Below are 25085 nucleotides of genomic sequence, written 5' to 3'. Positions count from 1 at the left end.
TTAACTAATAGATATGCTGCAATCATACTCTAAAACAAGGGTTTCTACCTGATTAATTATTAGCAGCTTGATGAAACGGGTAAAAGGCCATAAAGTCAATATAAATAAAATTATCTTTATTTGATGAGTAAATTTATTACTTAATTTAGAGGCTCTGACATTTAAAAAATGCTGATATCCGAAAATTTGGCAAAGCACATACAGAAATACTTTATCTTCAACTAACTGTTAAATTCTCTCACTAGGAAACAATGTTACCATGTCTAGTCATCCTTATTTTAATAGCATAATAGCATAATTCAAGAGTTTTGTTGCATATCCCGATAATTTTACATTACAACCTGAAGCTTGGCATTCTGTGTTTGAAGAGTGGTATTCTGCTCCTGTAATGATACTGTCTGCCTCTGAAGTGCAAGAATCTGAGCCTGCAAATTATTGTTCTGTGTCTCAAGTTGCTTCAGTTGAGTTTTCAATGCTTGCTTCTCTGCTTGCAGTGTAGCATTCTGAATAAAGAAAACACATATTAAAAAAAAAGCAGCATCAAACATATTTCTGTTTAACAAATACTAGAATGTTATACAAGTGTTTATTACCATTATAATCCAAAAAAATCTCAACAATCTTGAAACAGAAAAAGACAAAACATTTCCCCTCTATCCCAAATTGTAAAAAGATATTTAATCTAAGGAAAAGAAAGCAATACTAAAACCTTAATATACTATTGTGTCTGTGCTCTGCCTGCTTTATAATGTCCAACAAATAACATATTCCATTATACATATATTTATTAACACAAAAAACTAGAATGGGATTGTCAGTTCAATGGTTTTTATGCTGTTCAAAAGTGCCCAGAGTGCCTGGGGCTATGTCTAGCCAATGGAGTGTACCTTTTCAAATTGCCCAAAGGCAAATACATATATATATATATATACACATACAGATGTGCACATGTGCACGCATATGCGCGCGCGCACACACACACACACACACACACACACACACACACACACGTGGTGGTCCCAGGGGTAGCAGCAAAACTAAGTATTTTATAAACACAAATATTTGGAAGAGAAGCAGGAACAATCTAAGCCATCTGTTTAAAAAATTTAGTCCATAATAGACCTAACAGATGTTACGTATTTTCTTTAGTGTTTTTTTTTCATGGCATAAAACACTCACTAAAACTCTATTTCATCTATAGGACTTATGGAGCAAATCCAAACAAAACATACTATTTTCAATTTTTCTAATACATATGGCCATATTTCAATTTTATAGTTAAACAGCTGAATTACTATGTAAATCATTATATTTAATGTGATAGATAATAAAATGTTTGTTATGGATATTACATTTTCAAGATTATTTCTAAATAAAAATTCATTTAAAAATTAGCATCAAAAAGTATAAACAAAGAATCCTTTAGAAAACCAAAACAAAACTTTAATGTACAAGGCCAGAATCTGTATAATTGCAACATGCAAAAAAAGTTACAACTGAATCACAACAGATCACTTTTATCGTATCTACCTTATGGGACAAAGACAACATTCACTTTATAGGCTTTCAAGTTATATATACTACATATCACTGCATAAAAGGCAAGTCATGATTTGACCCATATATTATACCATAAAATCAAAGCTGAGGAAGAAAAATGCTTTAAAAATGGGTGTTGATATTGTACTTGTGTTTTGTTCATTTGATCACATACAAAGGATGAAAATAAAATTTACACTGGAAAATAATATGGAATAATGATGTACTTGTATACCATTTTGATACACCAAAGAGGTGAACCATTTTTCACCTACACATGTTAACTACTATTATAGGTCAGCTCTTTAGAAACCAAAATGTACAAACGCTAATGATAGGTCTGGGTATTCCCTAAGAATAAGAAAAATTCCTACAGTCTATAATGAATAGAAGAGATAACTGAGAGTAGATAAGATATCTCAGAACAGGAAAAAGTTTACAATGGAAAAGTATGAAGCCAACAATATATGTACTAGCAAATGCACAAAAATTACCAGTCTAACATAGGGTAGCTATCTTTATAAACCCATCATCTAAAATGGCTAAACTATGACAACCAAGTAAATTTTTCCCCCAATGGAAATTTATAGAGGAAGTCAATGGAAAAAGAGATTTATCTTATACAACATTACACACCAAATTTTCTGAAATGTAATTATTAATCCAAGTGATTGATCTATACATATATATCACTGAATAATGAAACACAGGTATTCATATATGGCTGATATATATAAAAAAGACATAAAATAGCTCGCTAATAATATAAAACATACAAAATATTTTCTCCTATCACTTCAATAAAAATTAAAAGGCTGGTAATATCCAATGTTAATCTGAAAAAATAGGTATTCTGTTAGTGGGACTGAAAATTGATATTTCTGAAAAGCTCATACGATTATATCAATTAAAATTAAAAAGCAGAAACTAACACAGCACTGTAAAGCAATTATACTCCAATAAAGATGTTAAAAAAAAATTAAACACACACACATACACACTGAAATATGTATATATATATATATGCTCTTTGTCCTATCAATTCTACTGACAGGAATTTATTACCCTATGAACATGTTTTATATGGATTTTCACTGCAGCAAAATCTGAAAATAACTTAAATGTCCGTTGATGTGGGATTTATTTAAATTATGGTAACATGCACACAATGGAATAATACAATACACAGTTATTAAATAAAATGATATAGCTCTGTATCTGCTAAAATAGATCTCTAAGATAACATAATTGAAAAATGGAAATAAGATCCCACAAGTGTAAATCTGTAAAAGAAATATACGTCTATAAACAGATAAATCACAAACATTTTTCTGGGAAGATAAAACCGTTTTCAGTGATTATTTTTGGATGAGAAAGTAGAAATCAATAGTGAAGGAGATTAATTTTTGACTTCACGGCTTAAAGTTTTCAATTAATATTAAACTACAAAACAATGAAAACCGTAACTATTTTACTTGTTAGCATGTTAAGTTCTTTAAGCTCATTTATCTTTGAAGGATAAATGGTTGTTGAATTTGATTATTTTCTACTGTCAAATATTTAGTAAACTCATTTAGTGAATATTTATTAAGTATCTGCTATCTACCAAGCGTTGTTTTACATACTGAAGGCACAGTGATGTAAAAGAAGGACAAGCTACCTGCGTTCAAGGAGGTTTTTTATAGTAGTCAAACAATAAATCAATGAATAAAATAATTTCACCGGTAAAAAGTTCTATAAAGAAACTAAACAAGGCAGTGATGTGACAGTAAATGGTTTAAGTTGGGGATAGCTACTTTACTGGGGGAAGGGGTCAGGGAAAACCTCTTGTAGAGGTTTCTCATATGTGTTACGAGACCTGAATGCTAACAGAAGCCAGTCACATGTTCCAGGTAGGGCAAGCAAACAGAAAAGCCCTGAGATAGGAACAAACGGAAAAGGCCAATATGACTACAATTAATTTACTTATTATGTGCCAGTCACTGTTCCATGTTTTCCACATATTAACAGATAATAATAATAATATCCTCTGATTAATAAAAATGGTTGGTGGAAGAATAATATGGTATAAGGTCAGAGATACAGGCAGGGCAATATCAAAAAGGATCTTACAGATGCAGTAAAGAATATGGATTTTATTATAAATGAAATGGGAAGCCATTGAAGATTTTATGTAGGAAAATGACATGACCTGGATTATGTTTTAAAAATAACTCTAGATTACTACATTGAGAATGGGTTAGTTTGGGAGTGAAAGGGGCAGGCCAGTTAGGAGGATACTCTAATAGTCCAGATGAGAGATAATGGTACCTTAGACTAGAGTGGTAGTAGCAGAGATGAAGAGAAGTAGATGAGTTTGGGTTATATTTACAAGACAGAGTTGACAAAGCTTGCTGATGGACTTACATGAGGGTGACGAAGAAAAGAATATTAAATTATTAGTTTTTCTGTGTGTTTTTAATATTAAAAAATAAACCAGTCAAGAAAGTATAAAATGAACAAAGATACAAATTAGATAAATTTTCTGAGTTATATATTCAATGATCCTTTTCTTCTAGAAAACCTTATTCCTACTAAACTACTTACATTTCTTTCAACTTCAATTAATCTGTCTTTAACTTTCAGAAGCTCTCTGGTTGTTTCTTGACTTTCTCGCTCCCATTTGTTATCTTCACCAGAAATTGGAGGAGAGCTCTGTACCATCCTTTCCTCATCTTGTCTCTGCTTGAGAGCTTCATAATTCTTTTTCACCTAAAATTTTATTTAAAATATTTAAAAAAATTGAAGTATAGTTGGTTTATAATATTGTTTTAGTTTATTTAAAATATTTTAATGGGGAGAAAACATACCACCAAGGTTATAATATTTATCATAATTAGTTTGACTCCACAATGGTCTGGTGAATGTGAGAGACAGTTCATTTAAAAATATGATAAGTAATATATATGATTATAATTATTATTATGATCACAATTTATGCTTTGTAAAATTCAAATCCTTTCCTGTAGAAATATTAAATATACTCTGCTTATATGCCATGTTCCTACAATATATTTTGTAATTTCAGATCCTACTGTTTATGACGAAAATATCACTGAAGGATAGATTAACTGGATATAGACATGCTGCTAAATACTAACAATTGTTTTTAGAGCTATTTATAGCTGATTTAGAGATTTCAGAGATTCCCATATCAGGAACAAATAAAGACTTGACACATGTTAATTCCCCTTAAAAAGATACCTGAAGTTGAAGAAGTATCTATATATGTCTGGCCTTTTAAGAAGGATTTTGTTGCTCAGAATGACCTATGTTAATAAATAAATGACTTCTTTATTCAGATACTGACCCACATAAAATTTCTGTAATTCATTTTTATGAAGAGTGAGCAATCCAAGGATATATCTTATCTAGGGTTTTCTGGTTTTCTGGTATAACCAAATCCTACTTTAAGAGAGCAAAATCAAAACTAAAAACTTGGGGACTTCCCTGGTGGTGCAGTGGTTAAGAATCCACCTGCCAATGCAGGGGACATGGGTTCGAGCCCTGATCCAGAAAGATCCCACAAGCCGCGGAGCAACTAAACCTGTGTGCCACAAATACTGAAGCCTGCAGGCTCTAGGGGCCGTGTGCCGCAACTACTGAGCCCACGTGCTGCAACTACTGAAGCCCACGTGCCTCGAGCCCATGCTCCGCAACCAGAAGCCGCCACAACGAGAAGCCCATGCACCGCAACGAAGACTAGACCCTGCTCGCCGCAACTAGAGAAAGCCTACGCGCAGCAACGAAGACCCAAAGCAGCCAAAAAAAAAAAAAATTAAAAAAAACAAAAAAACTAACAACTTGGTAATCATCTAAAATTAACTATTAACTCAATTACTCTCTTCAATTTAAATTGATGATTATTATACTTATCCTGAATTACTAGTTTATCCTAGGAAATGATTATCATAAATTTCTAAATTAACCCCAAACTTTCTATTGAGACAAGGATATAAATGTTTAAAATAATTCAATGTCTGATGCAACCTTAAGAAGGCTTATGGCTCAAACTTTGCTACTACTACTGAGTTAGAAAATAATGATGTGAGACTAAAGAAAAAAAGATGCCAAGATAGAATGTAATTTAAATCTTGGCAAGTGACCTAACAGGTGTTCTGGGATCCTGATTTTCCATTTTTTTTTTTTAAATACTTTCAACACCCTAATAACATGGATGGATGGCATCATTTCCAGTCTCCTATTTTACATTAATTTCCCACAGGATCTTTTTTCTAGGTTTATAAGAGCTAAAGACATATGTCATTATTAAGAAGGGGACCTGAGAAAAAAACTCAAAACTTCTCATTTTTAGCCCATTGTTCTTACAACTAAGTTTCAAAAATGGTTCCTTTACCTTATCTATCATTAATCAGAATCTCTAACTTATGTTCATATAGAAAATGACATATTTTCCATCAAGGTTTCTCAAGAGGCAGCATATAGGTGCCTTTTTATCTAATTTATTACTCTTTGCCTTTTAATTGGGGATGTTTAGACTGTTTATATTTAATGTGATTACTGACATGGTTTGGTTTGAAACTGCTATCTTGTTACTTGTTTTCCATTTGTCCAACCTGTACCTTGTTCTCCCTTTTTTCTTTTTCTGCCTTCATTTGGATTTTTTGATTCTAATTTTATCTCCTTTGCTGGCATTTTAGTTATACCGCTTTGTCATGCTATTTTAGCAGTTATTTTATGCCTATTACTCATATTTAGCTTTCATAGTCTATGTTCAAGTGATACACCTCTTCACGTATAGTATTAAAAATTAGAACAGTATAATTCCAGTTGAATACATGTTTATGGCAGGAAGCTAGTCCAATAATAGTCCAATTATGCCAAAATGGCTGGAACTGGAAGATAATGATGGAATTTTAAATCTCTACCTTTTAGACTTGAAATGCATCTTATACTAACCCATCCTCAAACCCATTTATTTTCTGGCTTAGTAGCTTCATGAAATTGACTTTATTTGCAATGTAGTGATATTGCTTAACAGGGCAAAAAATTCAGAAAATAAAGCAGATTAATGGCATCTGGCACCAAGTTTTATTTAATTTTTTTGGACAACCCTTTATGTTAACTAAACAAAGTTCCAGAATTTCTTCTGTAACAAAATATGTTTCATGTTAATGTCTGAGACAAACACCAGCAATGATGGTACTGGCAAATGAGGAACAAATCCTTTTCCCCTTCCTGCATGAGAAATTCATCTTTGGGTAACTGTTTCTCTGGAAACCTGATAAAATTGGAATGTTCTATGTTACCAGGCAAGACTGCTTATGGGAAAAATGATCTCTGATTGCTAAATTGTATTTGTAATTAAGATAACTATAAATATCTAATAGGCAGCTACACCTTTGAACTTCTCTGAGTGCAGCAACTCTTAAATCTTAAGCCTGTGAAGATCTTAAATCCATGCCTTGGAGTTGTTGCAAGAGATGATGACTGCTGTGAAGCATGAAGTCTCAAAGCCAGGGCAGCTCCCACACACAACCAACAGTCATCTGGTGAGAAGATGACTCTCAGACAATTATGTGAAGAGGGACACCTGATAGTGCCCTACCATCAGCTTATATTTCCTATAGTGTTCTGAATCATATGGTTCTAAATGTGGCCTATAGTAAACTTGCTGGTCTGAATGTTTGGTTGACTGTAAAACCATTCCGGGTATGACTACAGAGCTGATAAAAGGGAGAATAAGGCAGAACACGACTCTACCAATCTACCATACACTAACCCTATGGAAAGGGCAAGCCCCTTCAATTTCAGTTTATTCAGGTGGGGAAAATAGTAGCCCCTGCCTCACATACTTCACTGAATAATTCCAAATATCACAAGAAAACAAATTTAGAAAAGACCTCAAATTTTTGAGATCAAGTGCTTTCTTATACCACACATACTATTTCCCTCTACTTGCTATCCTCACACCCATATCTTTGTCTATCAAACTTTTACCTGGATTCTCAATAGGAAAAGAGTGCCCGTGAAGTGTCAGAATCACACTGAGAGTTCTTCCCAATGAAATAAGCCTGCCTCTTCCCCATCCCACTCGCACAATTCTGATATGTCCCTTACTGCATTGAGGGACATTCATAGATGAAATAGGATTGAATAAATTATAGTGTATAGACAAAATAGTTTGTTACAAACTACACGACAAAGATCTGTTTAAGAATATTCTAAAACTTAAGAAAAAGAATAGACAAAATGTTAATAAAATTATGTTTCATTTTTATTTTCTACTTTACACTTTTCTGTCCAAATATTTGACAATTAGGGAGTTCCCTGGTGGTCCAGTGGTTAGGACTCGGTGCTTTCACTGCCAGGGCCTGGGTTCAATCCAGGATCAATCCCTGGTCAGAGAACTAAGATCCTGCAAGCCGTGCAGTGGGGCCAAAAAAGAAAAAAAAAAAAGACAATTAAAATTCTTTCCAAGGAAGTCACACTTACTGTTTTAAGTTCTTGGCGCAACTGCTGGTTATAATTTGTGGACTCTTCTAATCGAGCTTCTAATGCAGCGATTTTTTCTTCTTTTATTTCAAGGGACTTCTTTAGAGTGGATTCTAATTTTGATTCCAAAAGTTTGTATCTATTATCCAAGTATAAAAATAATATAGTTCATTATTGGAGGTCAGAAAATTATTTTTAAAGATAATTTATGACCACAGATACTGATATTATAAATAGACTTTATAAAATAGTCTTTCTAAAAAAGAAGCAAATTAAATTATCCTGCTCTTACTGCCCACTCCCCCTTTTAAACTATTCCTGGTAATGAAAAAACAAAAAATCACTGAGTAAATCTGTAAATCACAGCTCCAAATTACATTTTAGGCTGTCAAAAGCGAAAATTAGTACTCAAAAAAGGCATCTGGAAGATCTGAGTCTCAAAATATTCCTTTCAGTTTTGTGAGAATAGAATCTATACAAAGAGTAAGTGGATGGATTTATCACATTATTAAGCATTTGTCTATGATATTAATATGTAATGTATTTATACAAGTACATATGAATAGTTGACTTAAAGCTCACTGAAGACTTTACATTCAAGGCATAGAGTACTTGCAGAATACTAAAAAAAAAAGGAATGATATGTTAAGACACAAGATACTGGTGACAGAACAGGAAGAGGAAGATAGATCTGAGTGTCAAAATTTTAGTTATCTTTCTGAATGGTGGGTTCATGAATATTTATATTATTCATAAGGTTTTTTTTTTTTTACAAAAAAGGACAGTTCATGAACACACTTTGAGAGTGAACCACAGACTAGGAATTACGGATTAATCTATTTCTACACCTAAGAACCTCAATGACTAAACCAAATAAAAACCTAAAGTACAAATATGAGAAATTTTTATCATACTCTGCCTCTTACTGTAACTAATTTGTGTGTATATATTTTCTGCTCAGCCAGATTTTAAGTTCATTGAGAAAAGAGAACAAATCTCACTCATTTTGATATTGGCTTGAGTCAACAAACAATTTTGAAGCATGTAATGAGTGTGACTTTGGATATATTAAATTTGTGATGCCTGAGTTCTGGACTGTCCAGATAGAGATGTCCAGTAAGCAGAGAATAATATGGGTATTAGCTGAGATGATGGACAGGAATGCTCATGGAATGGATAAGAGGCTTAACAACATAACCCTAGGAAACCATACTGAAAGAGAAGGCACAGGAAAAAGAGCTGTTAAAAGAGAAAGACAAGAGTGATCACATTGCACTCTGTTTGCAATTCCACCACTAAATTTACTTTGTTGCACTCTATCTATTTATACATTCAATTCCACAATTAGACTGTATATTCCTTGATGGCAAGAATAAATATCTTAATAATAACTGTATTTTCAAAGGGGGTCAGAGGGAACGACATCAACTGAAAGATGAAAAGGTTAGACTAACAAAAGAATTAGGGATACCATCTGAGATTAGAGGTAAAGACAGATGCTGATACACATAATTCCAAGATGGAGGGGATGGAATGTTAAGGGAATTTATGTCTGTGAACTCTAATTTTCTTTGTGATGTTAAGGTTAACTTACTTGCTGAGAAAGAAGCAGGTTTAGTGGCTTAAGACACTTCGTTTCCTGATCCCCCCAATATGATCATGGTTATTAACTGCTCTCAATTCCCTTTCCTAAAAGTTTTATTTCAATATACATACCCTTATCTCCATATCTAATGCTTTCATTATAAATGAAAATGTGTGGATTAATGAATACACTTACATCTTGCCTAGACTATTACAATAGCTTCCTAAATGGTCTCTGTACCTTCAAATTTGTCCCTTTTCTAATCCATCTATAATGTCACACAGGACTGCTCAACACACCTTTGTGCTTTATTTGCATGGAATGCCCTTCCCCATTTCCACCTTGCAAATTTCTGTCATTCTTCAAGATCCAGCTGAAACATTATTATTTATTTGATGCCTGATAATCAGCAGATAATAAAAGCTTAATTAACATTGATTAATTGTATGAAGTAAGGTTTGGGAAGAGATACCACAGTGTGAAGGGCCCCTCAAGAGCTGGGTTTATAAATTTAAAACAGGGTCAGTTAAGGCAGATGCATGGTTTGCTGTACTTTTTGCTCTACATTTAAAATGTCTTACACATGACAGGTAGAAAATCTGTCTGAATAAAGCAGAGATGCATATTCAGTATCTATATTAAAAGATAGTCAACTAAATTGTCCCTTAACGATGTGTTTAACTCAAAAAATATTTTCTCATGAAATACCTATATAGTAATTAATTCAATTAAGATTGCTTGAATTGATTGCTAGAATAAATGCCTCAAATTACTTCTATTTGTTATTATAGAACTTTTAAAAGTATCAATCTATTCTATTAACTTTGAATATTCTCAAAATTACATAAATAAATCCCATAAAATCAGCATTAATTTTTCCTATATATATTTAATATAAAATATACTTACTAGAACAGTAATAATGGGTAGACAACAAAAATACAAATTATATAGTTACAAAAATTCCAATGAATTAAAACCTAGTGTACAAAAAACAATATTCTTAACAATACACACTTCTATTCTAGCTGGAATCATGTGGCCAACTAGATGCCAAATAGTAGACTACTTGAAAATCCAATTAACTGATAGACTATATTTACCATGGTAAATTCTCTTTAAACCTGTTGAACATTCTCAAATTAAAGTATATAATTTTTTATTCTGTTTGTCAAGCCTTAGTTTTTCACATTATTTTCAACCTTAATTGCTTCTCAGTCTCAAAATTAATGTTTGAAAAACAAAAAAATTATTTCCACTGTTTCTCAGATAGACTTAGTACTCACCTGTCATCAGTACTCTGCTCATCATGTAAGAGGCGCTCTTTATTTAACCCTATCTTCTCAAGCTCATGAGTTAATTTTTCAAGATCATTATTCATTTGTTGAGTCTTCAGTTTTTCACTCACCAAATCCTTATTTTAAAAGTAATGCAAAACTCACATGAGTGTTATGAACATAAACATCCAAGAAATTCAACCAAGATTCCAACTACCACCATCCAGGAATACATACAATTTAAACCAGGAAAGACAGAAATGGTGTTGCTGAGCTTTTCCTTCATAAATAAAAAATAGTTAGGCAACAAAATTATCACCTAGTTCAAACAGTATTGTTTTCCTTCTTTTATTTTGCTAATAGTTCGTTTTAACTTTTTAGTGTTTAAAGACTAAAAGGAGAAACTTGTACTTGTGATTACACACCTTAGGCTTGAAAACTGTGGGGAAAACAACACATATCCATTAACTTTTTAATAATGAACTAGAACCTTATTGCACATTTCTTCCTATGAATATATGTTGGATATAACACCCTTCTCCCACCACAAGCACCCCTCTCCCAGTGGAAGAGGCCTAAGATATTGAACTGAATAACTAGGGGGAATTCTTAGAGATGGGACCAGGAACCTATTGTTCATGTCTGTAAGACTGTAGAACAACAGAAAGAAAAAAAAGAAAAAGAAAGGATAATAATGGTCCCTTCTCAATGCCTCTTTAGCAGAAAGGCATATTTCCCAATGTGAACTTCTGTCAGAATGCTAACTAAGATATTTTTCAATTGAACTTAAAGGGTTATCATATATAGTATAGCATAGGGATAGCAAGTAAGAGCCAAGCATGCTATCTCCTGAGCTATACCAACAATTTATTGCCAATCTACTCATAAATTTCAGAATTCTTCTCAACACACAGATCCAACCAACTACCAATTGTTCAATGTTGACCTTTAAATTCAATCTGATTTGCATTCTGTAGCTTAGAAGTCAAAATTCAAGGGGCTTTGAAGTCTGAAAGATCTGGATTTAAATCCAGGAATCCAAATCTACCATTGTGGTCTTAAGTAAGTTACTTAATGTCTCTGAACCTCAGTTTTCTAATCTAATGGAGATAACACCTATAAAGGATTGGCTGTAAAAACTGTCCAGCATTTGGCACATTCAATAACTAGTAGCTATCACATTCAGTAACAGTTTTGATCAAAGGTTTTAATATTACTCTGAAATAAAAGTATAAAATTATAATGTAATAAATAAGTCAGATAACACATGTAAACCTTATTATTACAATTTCTTTAAAAATACAATTTACATTTGCTCCTTAGTTTAACAAAAGTAGGAAACTTGGAAACTGCTTCTAATTCTGAATTTCTACTTTGAACCATAAATAGATGATGCAAATTACTGAGTTAAAACTTAAAGAGCCCTGAGTTAAAAATATAAAAATATTTGTCTGAAATTTAAGTAACTATATTTACCTCTCGTAATGTAACTAAAGTTTTTATATCAATAGTTGCTCTTTTCACGAGCTCCTTATTTTCTTTCTCTAATTCTTTCAGACGAATGCAGGATTCTTTATAAATACCAATCTCTTTGAAAAGTGTTTTGTTTTCTTTTTCCAAATTTCCAATTTTCACATTATTTTCTTCTAATGTGGTATCTTTTATTTCTGCTTGTTGTCGGAGTCTCTTATTTTCCTTCTCCAGTTGTTTCTTATCCTTTTCCAGTTGAGAAGTCTCTTGTTCTAATGATTTGTTTTCTTTTTCTAGCTGTTCTAGTCTTTTGCTAGATATTTTTAACTCTTCTAGGTTTTTTTGCAATGTTTGATTTTCCATCTCTAAGTCTTGTAGTTCACTTTCCAACTGCTGAATTTTTTTATTGCTGTTTTCTAGAGCTTTCTGTAGCCTTTGATTTTCTGTATCTAAACCCTGGTAGCTAACCTCTAAGCGTTCTGTTTTCTTGAAAGATGCTTTCATGAGCTCTAAACCTTTCTTAAGTTGTTCTTTTTCACTTTCCAGTTCTTTGTTTTCTAGTTGTAGCTGAGCCATTTTCATGCTTGCACACTTCAAAGATTCTACATTCCTTCGCAGTTCTAAGTTTTCCTCATCAAGCTGGGAATTCTCTTTCTCTAGGGATTCTAACTGAAAAGTAAGGTTTTTAAAGCTATCCAATGTTTTTTTAAATTTCCTATTTTCTCTTTCTAGCTCTGAATTTTCTTGTTCTAAGGCCTCAATTTTTTCACAAGTAATTTTTAAATTGGTTATCTTTTTCTGTAACAATTCATTTTCTTTTTCAAGATGATGTAACTCATTTTCAAGTTCTTCTGCTCGTTCTCCTTTTTCTTTATAATGTTCCAACTCTTTTCTGATTTGCCTTTTTTCAAATTCAATCTTGCTTAGCTTGCTACTGGTTTCCTTGATAGATTCATGGAGAATTTTATTTTCTTTTTCAATGTCTTTCACCCTTGCTTCAGCACTTATCTGGGAGCGCTGCCTTAAGGAGGACACAGTTTGATTCAGATGTTCATTTTCCTGTTCCAATATTTTAATCTAATTAAAAAAAAGAAAGGAGAAAATTTAAAACTTAACTGAACATGAACTAAATATTTTAACTTACATAGTTTTCCCCCCTCCAAAAACTAACACAGAAATCACACCATAAAAAGGTGCTAAAACCGTCTACCTTAATTTTAATTCCAACAAATATTTACTGAGAGATCACCATGTACATATACTGCCATGTCTTTAAAGTTCACATCTTTAGGGAATCCATAATGTAAAGGAATGGTTAAGAGAAATGTATTGAATATTAATCGAAATGATCTTCAGATCATTTATGGTTACATGTTTTAAATTCAAATATGAGTACAGGTGAAATGTACATACATATCTTCTTGAAGATACAAGCTTTTACGTTCATTCAATAGATTTCACAATGCATATACACAGTGAGTCCTCAGTAAATACACTATTTGCTATATGTGCATGTACATTGGTGTGTATCTGTGTGTATTTATTCCCTAAAAGAATTCTAATTTTGAAACATCAAAATAACAAAATCTCTGGTACATTTTAAAACTAGTCCATCCAATTTATACCACGGCCTACTGTAATGGTTCTTAAAATTCGGTGTGTAAAACAATCCCGAGAACCTTGTAAAAGTAGAGATTCATGCTTAGCTCTAGAATTTTTCTTCTGTAGCTCTATGGAAATCTGTATTTTTATAGGTGGCCTGAGGACTATACCTAGATAATACAGAACAAATCATTTTACTTCTTTTTTTTTTTTTTTCCTTTTTGGCCACACCGTGCAGCATGCAGGGTGTGGGATCTCAGTTCCCTGACCAGGGATTAAACCCGTGACCCCTGCAGTGTAATCGCAAAGTCCTAACCATTGGACTCTCAGATAAGTCCCCATTTTACTTCTAAAAATTAGAAATTTTAAAACAGCCAGTCACTTAATCTATTCAATTCTCAGTTTCCTCAAGCATAAAATGAGAATAACCAATAAACACTTGAAAGCAAGTACAAAAATATCCAAGATATGTGCTGCCACCACTTGTCCCTCCTTAGTGGGATCAGAGTAGAGCTGCATTTCACCCCAACTTCATTCAGGGACTTTAAAATCTGCAGTTCTATTCCACTGACACTTGAAAGCAATTCAAACACAGGTACCACAAAATTTTATACCAGATAATTATTAAGCACACTGGCAATTTAAAAAATTCTAAGCTTTCCCTTCAACTTGCCTACAATGCATGGGATAGAAAATGAGGTAAAACCATAGTTATGTTAAAATCTAAAAAATTCTAAAATATTTCCATTTAACATTATTATGAACATTTTGCACAAGCTTTAAAATAACTTGTGTTAATACATTTTAAAATATGTTGCTTAATAGGAAATTTAAGAACCTGTCTCTCTGAATTTTCTCTAAGTGTTTCAATTGTTTTTTCAAGCTGAGCTTTCTCCTTCATTAGATCCTTGCTTAAATTCTGACAATTCTGAAGACTTTGCTTTTCTTGAATAATCTCATTTTCAAGAATTTCAACCTGGAGAAAATGAAATCACAAAACAATATATCATTAAATATTTCACAATAGTGGAAACATGTAAAAACAAAAGCTAATCATTGAATAAAGGATAGAACACAGTTTTAATACTCAAATGGTGAAATTTAAGAATTTCATAGAAAAATTCAAGTATTGATAACATTCCAAGCTAATTTTAGCAGCTGTATAAAACGTACAGAACATGACTATCTTTCTTATCCTCTGCATCTTTGAGGGCAAAGTTCTACTTCTAAACACAAACATAACTAAATATATACACACGTGCCATATGAAGAATGTACAAATCTTATTGAAAACTCTCTTGGCTTGAATGGATTTGTAAAGTGAAATTTTAATTAGTCAAGGAATTTCAGTGCTCAAGAAGGAAAAGGTGAGAAAATGAGGAAACAAGAAGGGACTTGGATTAAAATAAAAAGAAAAGAGAAAGGAAAAAGGAGACTACTAGAGAAAAATAAGGTCTGAACAAAACTCCAGCAAATACTTAAATTATACATTTAAATTTATTGTGAATTACACATTTTAAAGATATAATAAAGTATGAGGTTAATAAGTATGAAAAAGCAAATTCAACTTCAAAATATGCCGAACTATTGATTTCCCATTATATAACATATTCAAACCAGGTAATAAAAAAAAATAAAGAAGATTTGGGTATGTAAAATACTCCACTTCAAGTTTAAATATTACTTAAATCCTTATATTAATAGTAAGGAACTCTAAGAAGTAATATCTCAAAAGCATCAAGTCACAAATCTAATCCAATAACTCAATTCAACATTAATTTACACAATCAGGAAACTTTAAGCTATTAATAACTAATCTGGTTCTCCCATTATTGATTGAAATATATGGATAGTAGTTATTTAATTAAATGCATCTGTTGTGTTATGGAATTCAAGTGAAACATTCAGCTTACAAAAGATATTCAATGAATTGATCAAAAATTGCTGGAATCATAAGAATTTACTAATTAGATTAGAAGCTAATTTCAAAATCAAATTTCCAGATCCAATTATAGTGACAAAAATAAAACTGTTCCAAATTCTAAATGGTCACTCTTACTTTAACACTATATTTATTGTGAAATACTTATTAAGATTATTTGGTTAATGAACTAAAGATGATGCAAAAATGTTTTAAAAGAGTAAAATCTTGCAAGAAAATCAAGGAGTCTAGTCTATCTGCATTATCAAAGGCAGTAGTTCTCAAGGCATGGCTCCAAAACAGCAGGATAAGCATCCCCTAGGAACTTGTTGGAAATGAGAATTCTTAGCCCCCACCCCAGACCTACCAAATTACAAGCCCTGGGCATAGAGCTCAGCAATCTGTACCTTAACAAGTCCTGAAAGTGATTCTGAGGCATACCTGTTCAAAACTACAGGTCTAAAAATTAGAGGGATTTTCATAACCGAGTCTAGAAACCCAGGATCCATCGAAGGAAAAACTAGGCATGGCTGACTACAAATAGAAATAAAAATTAATTCATAAGGACACATGTTTAAGAATATTTATTACAGTATTGTTCACAGTGACCAAGAACTGGAAACAAAAGTGAAAGCACATTTTAGAGTATATGTGATGGGAGGGGTTCATGATAAAAATATCAGGTATGCTTTTATGATTTCTATTTATGTATTGTGTGTGTGTCTGTGTATGTGTGTGTGTGTAGGCAGAAAGATATGCAAAAATAAATTCCTTGGTCTAACTGTCCCACAGTTGGAAAACAGAATATCTCAGAGATATTGCGGGTTTGGATCCAGACCACCGCAATAAAGTAAATACCGCAATTAAATGAGTCACATGAATTTTACGGTTTCCCAGTGCATATAAAAGCTGTGTTTACACTATGCTGTAGTCTATTAAGTGTGCAATAGCATTATGTCTAAAAAAACAATGTACACACCTTCAAATACTTTACTGCTAAAAATGTTAACCATCATCTGAGCCTTCAGCAAATCATAATCTTTTTGCTGGTGGAGGGTCTTGCCTAGTTGTTGATGGTTGCTGACTGACCAGCGTAGTAGTTGCTGAAGATTGAGGTGACTATGCAATTTCTTAAAATAAAACAATAAAGTTTGCTGCGTTGATTGACTTTTCCTTTCATGAATGATTTCTCTGTAGCATGCAATGCCATTTAACAGCATCAGAACATTTTTCAAAATTGGAGTCCAAAATTGGAGTCACTTCTCTTAAACATTGCCACTGCTTTATCAACTTTATGTAATATTCTAAGTCCTTTGTTATCATTTCATCTATCTTCACAGCATCTTCACCAGTAGATTCCGTCTCAAGAAACCACTTTCTTTGCTCACACATAAGAAGCAACTCCTAATCCATTAAAGTTCTATCATAAGAGTGCAGCAATTCAGTCACATCTTCAGGCTCCATTTCTAATTCAGGTTCTCTTGCTATTTCCTCCACATCTGACAAACTTCCTCCACTGAAGTCCTGAACACCCCCAAGTCATCCATGAGGGTCAGAATCAACTTCTTTCAAACTCCTATTAATGTTGTTACTTTGACCTCTTCCCATGAATCACGAATGTTCTTAATGGCATCTAGAATGGTGAATCCTTTCCAGAATGTTTTCAATTGACTTTGCCCAGATCCATCAGAGGAATCACCTTCTATGGCACCTATAGCCTTAAAAAATATATTTCTTAAAGAGTAAGACTTGAAAGTCGAACTTACTCCTTGATCCATGGGTTACAGAATGGATGTTGTCTTAGTGGGCATGAAAACATGAATCTCATTGTAAGTCTACACCAGAGCTCTTGGGTGACCAGGTGCATTGTCAATGATCGGCAGTATTTTGAAAGGAATTTTTGTTTGAGCAGTAAGGTCTCAAAAGTGGGCTTAGAATAGTCAGTAAATCATACTATAAACAGATGTGCTGTCACCCAGGCTTTGTTGTTCCACTGAGAGCGCACAGGGAAAGTAGATTAAGCAGAATTCTTAAGGGCCTTAGGATTTTTGGAATGGTAAATGAGCACTGACTTCAGTTTCAAGCCACCAGCTGCATTAGCCCCTTACCAAGAGAGTCAGGCTGTCCTCTGAACCTAGGCACTGACTTACTCTCTCTAGCTATGGAAGTCCTAGACAGCATCTTCTTCCAATAGAAGGCTGTTTTGACTACGCTGAAAATCTACTGTTTAGTGTAGCCACCTTAATTAATTATATTAACTAGATATTCTGGATAATTAAATACAGCTTCTACATCAGCACTTGCTGCTTCCTGTTGTACTTTTATGTTATGTAGACAGCTTCTTTCCTTCAATCTCACAAACCAACCTCTGCAAGGTTCAAACTTTTCTTCTGAAGCTTCCTCACCTCTCTCAGGCTTCAAAGAATCAAAGAGAGGGCACTGCTCTCGATTAGGCTTTGGCTTAAGGGAATTTTGTGGCTCGCATGTCTTCTATCCAGACTACTAAAACTTTCTCCATATCAGCAATAATGCTCTTTCACTTTCTTATCATTCAGATATTCACTGGAGTAGCACTTTTAATTCCCTTCAAGAACTTTTTCTTTGCATGCACAACTTGGCTAACTGGTGCAGGAGGCCTATCTCTCAGCCTGTCTTGGCTTTCAACACGCCTTCTTCACTAAGCTTAATCATTTCTAGCTTTTGATTTAAAGTGAGAGACGTGCGACACTTCCTGTCACTTGAACACATAGAGACCACTGTAGGTTATTAACTGGCCTAATTTCAATATTGTTGTGTCTCAGGGAATATGGAGGGCCAAGGAGAGGGAGAGAGACGGGGGACTCACCAGTCAGTGGAGAAGTCAGAACACACACACCATTTATGGGTTAAGTTCACTATCTTATATGGGTGCAGTCTGTGGCACTCCCAAACAATTACAATACTAACATCAAAGATCACTGATTAGACATCACCATAACAAATACAATAACAATGAAAGAGTTTGAAATATTGTGAAAATTACCAAAATGTGACACAGAGACACGAAGTAATAAACAAATGCTGTTAGAAAAATGGTTCTGATAGATTTGTCTGAAGCAGGGTTGCTTTAAACTTTCAAGTTGTAAAAACCACAATTATCTGTGAAGTGAAATAAAGTAAAATGCAATAAAAAAAAGGTACACTTGTATTTCTGTTCAAAGTCTAGTTAAAATTCAGGTTTCACAATCCCTAAATTGTGGTATCTAAATACCACTTCCCACTAAAAGGAACAAGGGCTTTTTGGAGAAATAGCTGTTTTCAGGACTGAGGCAGGAAATGTTTAAGAGAACACTTTGTCATGGTAGAAAGCAAGGAAGCTCTCCAGGAGTGCTAAGGTCATGTCATAAGGATTCAGGAAGCAGCTTAAAGAGTTGGGAGAGTAAGAAAAATAAATACAGTGTATTAAAATACTTTAAATATTTTTAAATCCATGAGTTCATAACGACACTAAAACAAACAACAAACTCACTCATTAACTATCTCAGGAGGATATGAGAGAACTGACTCATTACTAGGAAACTGGTAAATAAAGGTAAAGAATCAAACATTCATCCTACTTTACCCCTAAGAGCTGTTCTCAGAGTAACCAGTGGTGGTTTTATTTTTTTAAACCAATGGTTTCTAAAAAGAAAAGTTTTTTCTTATAGAAATACTCTAGCTACCAAATTAAGAAGGGATGATATAATATCAAGATTTTGTAACCTCTGATTAATTCAAGGATCTAAGCAAATGATTTTCTATGACAACTAACATCACAGAAAGAGAGACAACCAGACATGTGCCACCTGTTTGAGGTTTCTTCAACAGAAAACTTTCTAGGAAAGAAGAGTCAATCTATAGACTAAAAAAGACTTAAGGGACACATCAACTGACTGAATGCACTGATCTTATTTGGATTCACATTCAAATAAAATATTTTTTTAAAATCTTAATAGATTTGGAAAAATTTAAATGCTGGCCCAAAACTAAGATTTTTTAAGTGTGATAATGTCACTATTCTTTTTTTAAAAACTTCCCTACTTTTTAGAGATTTATACTGAGATATTTATTGGTGAAATAGTACGACATCTAGGATTTACTTCAAAATCATCTAGTGGCTGTTAGGAGAGTATCAAGGGTAGAAGTAAGACTGGCTATAAGTTAATAATTATTGAAGCTGAATGAATGAGTCCAGAGCTGAATGAGTTCATTCACTTCACACTTTGTAAGTTTGAAATTTTATATAATAAGTTAAAATAATATTGAGGGTACACTAAAAGCTGGAAAATAAATGTTCTATCTCAGTGCTATTTATTTATACTTTTACATATACTTTTTTACATTACATTAAATATTAATTTTTATTTACCTTCTTACTTAGTCTTTGATTTTCTTTTTCAATTTTCAGGATCTTGGAAGTGGTGCCTTCTGCAGAATCCATAGTACTCCGAAGCTCTTCTACAGTTTTTGTCAAACTCTGATTTTCCATCTCCAACTTCAACAACCTACTTGATGTCAATTCATTTACCTCATGGCCCAAGGATTTTTGTGGTGCTATAATATTGAAAAATACGTCACTGGTAAAACTATGTTTACTCTTCACTATTTAAAATATTTAGTGTAAATACATGAAATCTCCTGGTCCTTAACTTTATAAAAAATTTATAAAGTTATGCAAGATAGACACAATAAGAGATATAAAATACAGGTAAATATTGAATTTCTAATGCATCCATAAGCATTCTAGTGAAAAAAAAAGTACAAAATTTAGACTGAAGTGACTAGACTTTCAGTTCTAGTTCCATGAGAAATTAACTTTAACCTCAATGACTCTTAGGTTACTTTGACAAAATATAGTTATTACTCTGTGTATCTAAGAGAGTCATTGTGTGACTCAAATAAGAAGTATAAAGCATATCCTACACCACACTTTCAAAGATAAAGGAAAACAGTTTGAGGGGGAAAAAAATCCTAATCTGATTCTGAGAAAGGCAAGACAGTACTATACACTGGTCACTTCAAAAAAGTCTTTCTCTAAATGAAGAATCCTGGCTAATTATGTATAAACAGCAACATGCAGTCCATTTTGCCAACAGAAATCATCTTTCTAAGTAGCTTTCAGCATTCTGTTTTTTAAAATAAGAAAACTCAGTTTCGACTTCTGTAAATGATGCTCTCCAGTAAGCCAAAAATAATTATTTTTAATAACCCTATAACAGACTCATTAAATATTTTGATGATATAAAAATATTAGGATTTACAAATGAAATATGACACTTAGAATTTATTTTGAAATCCTAGACTTCAGGAAGGGAAATAAACAGAAATACAGGAGGGAATTTCTGGGTCTGTCTACTTTTGCGTACGTTTGAAATCCTCCATCATAAAAAGCAAAGAAACACACACACACAAACATGTAGCCACATAAGTCATACATTCTTTTAAAAATTAGGTAGAGTAAAATATCCCCTAGATTTTAAGTAAAGAGAGCCTCAATTCTTATTTCAAGCTTTTGTTCTAGTCAGCACATTGTTAATCTTTTATTAAAAGCTAGTATACTAGGTAGTCATTGACTTTTTATAAATTCCATTAGTTGTCCAAGTCTTCTTAAGTACAACTCTAATTGCATGATTTGAGGTCATGCATTTCAATCAAACAAGATCAGGCTACAAAAAACATGATATGCCTTAATAAAGCTTTCAATACTACATGCTTTGAGGAAGCTTCCAGTCAGACTACAAAGACTTTAAAAGGATACTTACGACACATTTTTAACATGGGAGATTGTCTACGTTATATTCTTAGATGAAAAAAGGAACCTTAATTGTATATACACACTGATCTGCTGATATAAAAGATAACCCTGCGTGTGTAGGAAAATTCTAGAAGCAAATTTTGTGAAATGTAAAAGGCAAGAAATTATTAGTGACTTTGATTTCCTTCTTTATATTTTTCCAGAGTTTGCAAATTTTCTAGAAAGTCCCTTGTATAGTTTAAAAAAAAACTATGCCACACTAAATGAATTTTATGTTCTATGACCCCCGCAAAACAAATGTGATATAATGATAATAATAATAATAAAAAACACTCAAATGCTTACTATTTACTAGGCACAGTTCTAAAGGGCTTCATTAACAAATTCAACCCTCACAACAACCCTATAAGATAGTACTTACTATTATTATCCCCACTTAACAGGTGAGAAAACTCCTAACAGTGTTAATTTTAACTAATGTAATAGTAGAAAACATTTAAGTCTGAATTGTTTTCTTTGTAACTAAATTCACATGGAATACAGTAAAAAAGTTCCACAAATATTTTAAGTAACACATCCCAGCAAATTCATTCTCAGCTGAATATAGTTACTTACTATGAAGTCAATTTACATGGGGTCCCAGAATCCGGAATTAGGTTCTCAAGTGTAAAATTAGGAAAAGCCTAATAGTAATAAATATGATGAGTCATCTGTAGAAGTAACTTCTTTAAGCGCCAGGTTATAAGCTCTTTCAGACCTTATGTCTACCTCACCACTATATCCTCAGGGCCTGGTATAATATTTTACACATGGTAGGTGCTTAATAAAATATCTGCTGAAGGAAGAAAAACAGGTATAATAATCTAAATACTGGGTAACTAAGGAATTAGGGAACCAGTCTAATTCAAATAAATGTGACCTGGGTATAATTTAAATAAAGTATTGTATAGCAGTATTAGTAAACTCAAAGCTTTAACACAAAAAGCCACATTGTATGTGTGTGCCCCAGCTTTAATAAAGAGGACAAGTTAATGTGGAGCCTAGGAAATAGAGCCGAAAGTTAAAAATTTATCTGGGGTCTTTCATTACCTCCAGGGTATAAATGGTAGGTATAAGCCTAAAATCCAACATATTGATGAAAGTAGCCATAAAGATCCTTAACTTGCTTTATTCTGGCTACATATTCACCAAAGAATATTCCCACTGCATTCTGATTTCCTACTTAGGTTTGCCTAAAGTCAAAGAACATGGTGACCAGCTAATGACTTTTCTTTTCTATTTAGTAGATGGCTGTATCTCTCAAAATAAAGTAATAAACTGATATCCCAGTTTATTGTGATATGAACATGAAATTGTGCCTAAACAACTGATCGAATCTGCTACTGCACTCAAAGTTGAGTTGTAAGACATGCAAAGATAAGGACCAGACCCAGGCATGTGGAAATTAACATATTACTCTGTGAAATTCTATCTAGGGAGATATGTGGCCTTTTGCGACATCTCCAACCAGGGAAAGTAAAGAACAGCAATGAAATATCCAGAAATGTAAGCATAAATACAACTTCATTTATTCATTCATCCATTTAAATTTAAAAAAAAAAAGAGTATTGGAAATACCTTCAGAAATTTCACTAGTTCTGGATATTTGTTCCAGCTCCCAGCCAAGATGTAATGATTCGTCCATACTTTGTTTCTGTGCCATTTCCAAAGTCATATTTTCTTCCATTAATTCTTCAATCTTTTTTCTATCCATATCACGCTCCTTTTTTATTGGCAGGGAGTAGGGAGAGAAAAGAAAGCTAAGAAACAGTACAATTTCAAGCTAATATTTTATTACTTATAACTTTCATTTATCAGAAACTGTATAATGAGATAAATTGTGAGTTCCTTAAAACTGTCACAATTTGAAGCTAATAATCAATTATAATTATTACTGCTGGTCACTAAACTGATCAGGTATCTGACATCCTTTTATAGTGATCTTTGGGGACACTGAAAACACCTCTTCATAGTCATTATATTGTTTTAATGATATAACAAATGATTTCTGACCCAATGATAAATTTTAGCAAATAGTTGTATTTCTATATTCTAAAGGAGTGTTTGCACAACGGCTTATTAGGGTTTTCCAAAAAACAGTAGTCAAAATTAATAAATAATACCCCTCTGTAACAAAAGCATAAATTTCTACTACTTCTGAATTTATATAAAATTGGAAGCATCTAATTTATTTAGCTATCTCTTCTCTGTTAAGGCCTTAAGGACACTAGCCATCCTTGTCACTATAGGAAAATCAGATAAATCTTAGAATTTTTACTTAGAGGCCATGTAATAGATCTACCTTATAATACGTACCATTTCCATATCATGCAGTTTAGCCTTCAGTTGTAAATTTTCTTTTTCTAATTCATGTAATTTATCAGAACGAGCTCGAGTTCCTTCTAATTGGTCTTCCAACATGGTTTTTGTTTCTAATAAAACTTGATTGTCTTCTTTTAATTCCTATAAACATTTCAAGTAGGCTTTATTTGTCACAAATACATTAATATGTTAATTTTTAAAGCTCTGAAACATAAAAATTCTTTACTATAAAGTAAGACATTAAGCTGTCTTTATCAACAGTTCTATGCAAGCGTAAAGCTACTGAATAACAGAAATATAGTTGGTTTCATTTTATTTCCCAGAATTTAAGTTATTATATAAACAAAATACTCAGTACTTACATTAGGATCAATAACACGACTATAATTTCACATGAAATTGTCAGGGTATATTTAAATTCCTAAGTCACAAGGATAAGGAACTCAGTATAAGTATCTTCCAGATATTTAAGACACCAATCGCCATAGAATCAGGGCTTAATTTATTTACTGAAATAGATTTAGGTTTCTCTCTACTTGAAAGTGAAGAATTTGGGGGTTTAGAGTAAAATACCAAGACTTGAATTAAGACTCACAGAATCATAAACCAAGGCTTTTATCAATAAATATTTTACATAAACATCTTTAAACTCCTACGTATGTTTTGAAGACATGTTCACAAATCTACATTGCTAAGTTTAAGCCTACGGTTTATAAGCTGAAGTCAAGAGAAAGTATATTAAAACAGTGGCATCCATGAGGATCCCTTAATAGTGCCATGCATACGCCTATTTAAACAATTAACAAAGAACTAATATACACCTTATCTTTGCACTCTATTGGGTCTATTTTCTGGTAACATTCAGGCTAAGTTCTAACTTTCTGTTATAATGTTTTCATTTCCTGATTTAGCATACTCCTTCTTTCTTATCCCCATATTAAAACTGACCAAAATCTTCTCTGTTTACAGACGATGAAGAAATCACGGAGAAAGGAAAAAAGAATGCCAAGAAGCAAGGATTTTCAAACTCTTGCTGTCAAACTCAACTTCATGTAACACAGA

At 32.7% G+C, this 25085-nt stretch overlaps 1 protein-coding gene across 5 annotated transcripts in view; it reads right to left on the bottom strand.

Moving 5' to 3' along the window:
- Positions 1 to 25085, bottom strand: part of CCDC88A (coiled-coil domain containing 88A) — a 123816-nt gene that overhangs the window by 26818 nt on the left and 71913 nt on the right. For all 5 annotated transcript variants that reach the window (XM_036872495.1, XM_036872498.1, XM_036872496.1 and 2 more), the window contains exons 11-19: positions 24018 to 24164; positions 23280 to 23424; positions 20277 to 20461; positions 14807 to 14944; positions 12373 to 13443; positions 10906 to 11033; positions 8035 to 8173; positions 4126 to 4290; positions 342 to 503 (exon numbers count right to left, since the gene is read on the bottom strand). In XM_036872495.1, the coding sequence (XP_036728390.1) occupies positions 342 to 503; positions 4126 to 4290; positions 8035 to 8173; positions 10906 to 11033; positions 12373 to 13443; positions 14807 to 14944; positions 20277 to 20461; positions 23280 to 23424; positions 24018 to 24164 (2280 nt within the window). The remainder of the gene's footprint in view (positions 1 to 341; positions 504 to 4125; positions 4291 to 8034; positions 8174 to 10905; positions 11034 to 12372; positions 13444 to 14806; positions 14945 to 20276; positions 20462 to 23279; positions 23425 to 24017; positions 24165 to 25085) is intronic.

This window comes from Balaenoptera musculus, chromosome 13 (genome assembly GCF_009873245.2).
Source record: "Balaenoptera musculus isolate JJ_BM4_2016_0621 chromosome 13, mBalMus1.pri.v3, whole genome shotgun sequence".
NCBI lineage: Eukaryota > Metazoa > Chordata > Mammalia > Artiodactyla > Balaenopteridae > Balaenoptera > Balaenoptera musculus.
This window is presented reverse-complemented; position numbering and strand designations above follow the sequence as displayed.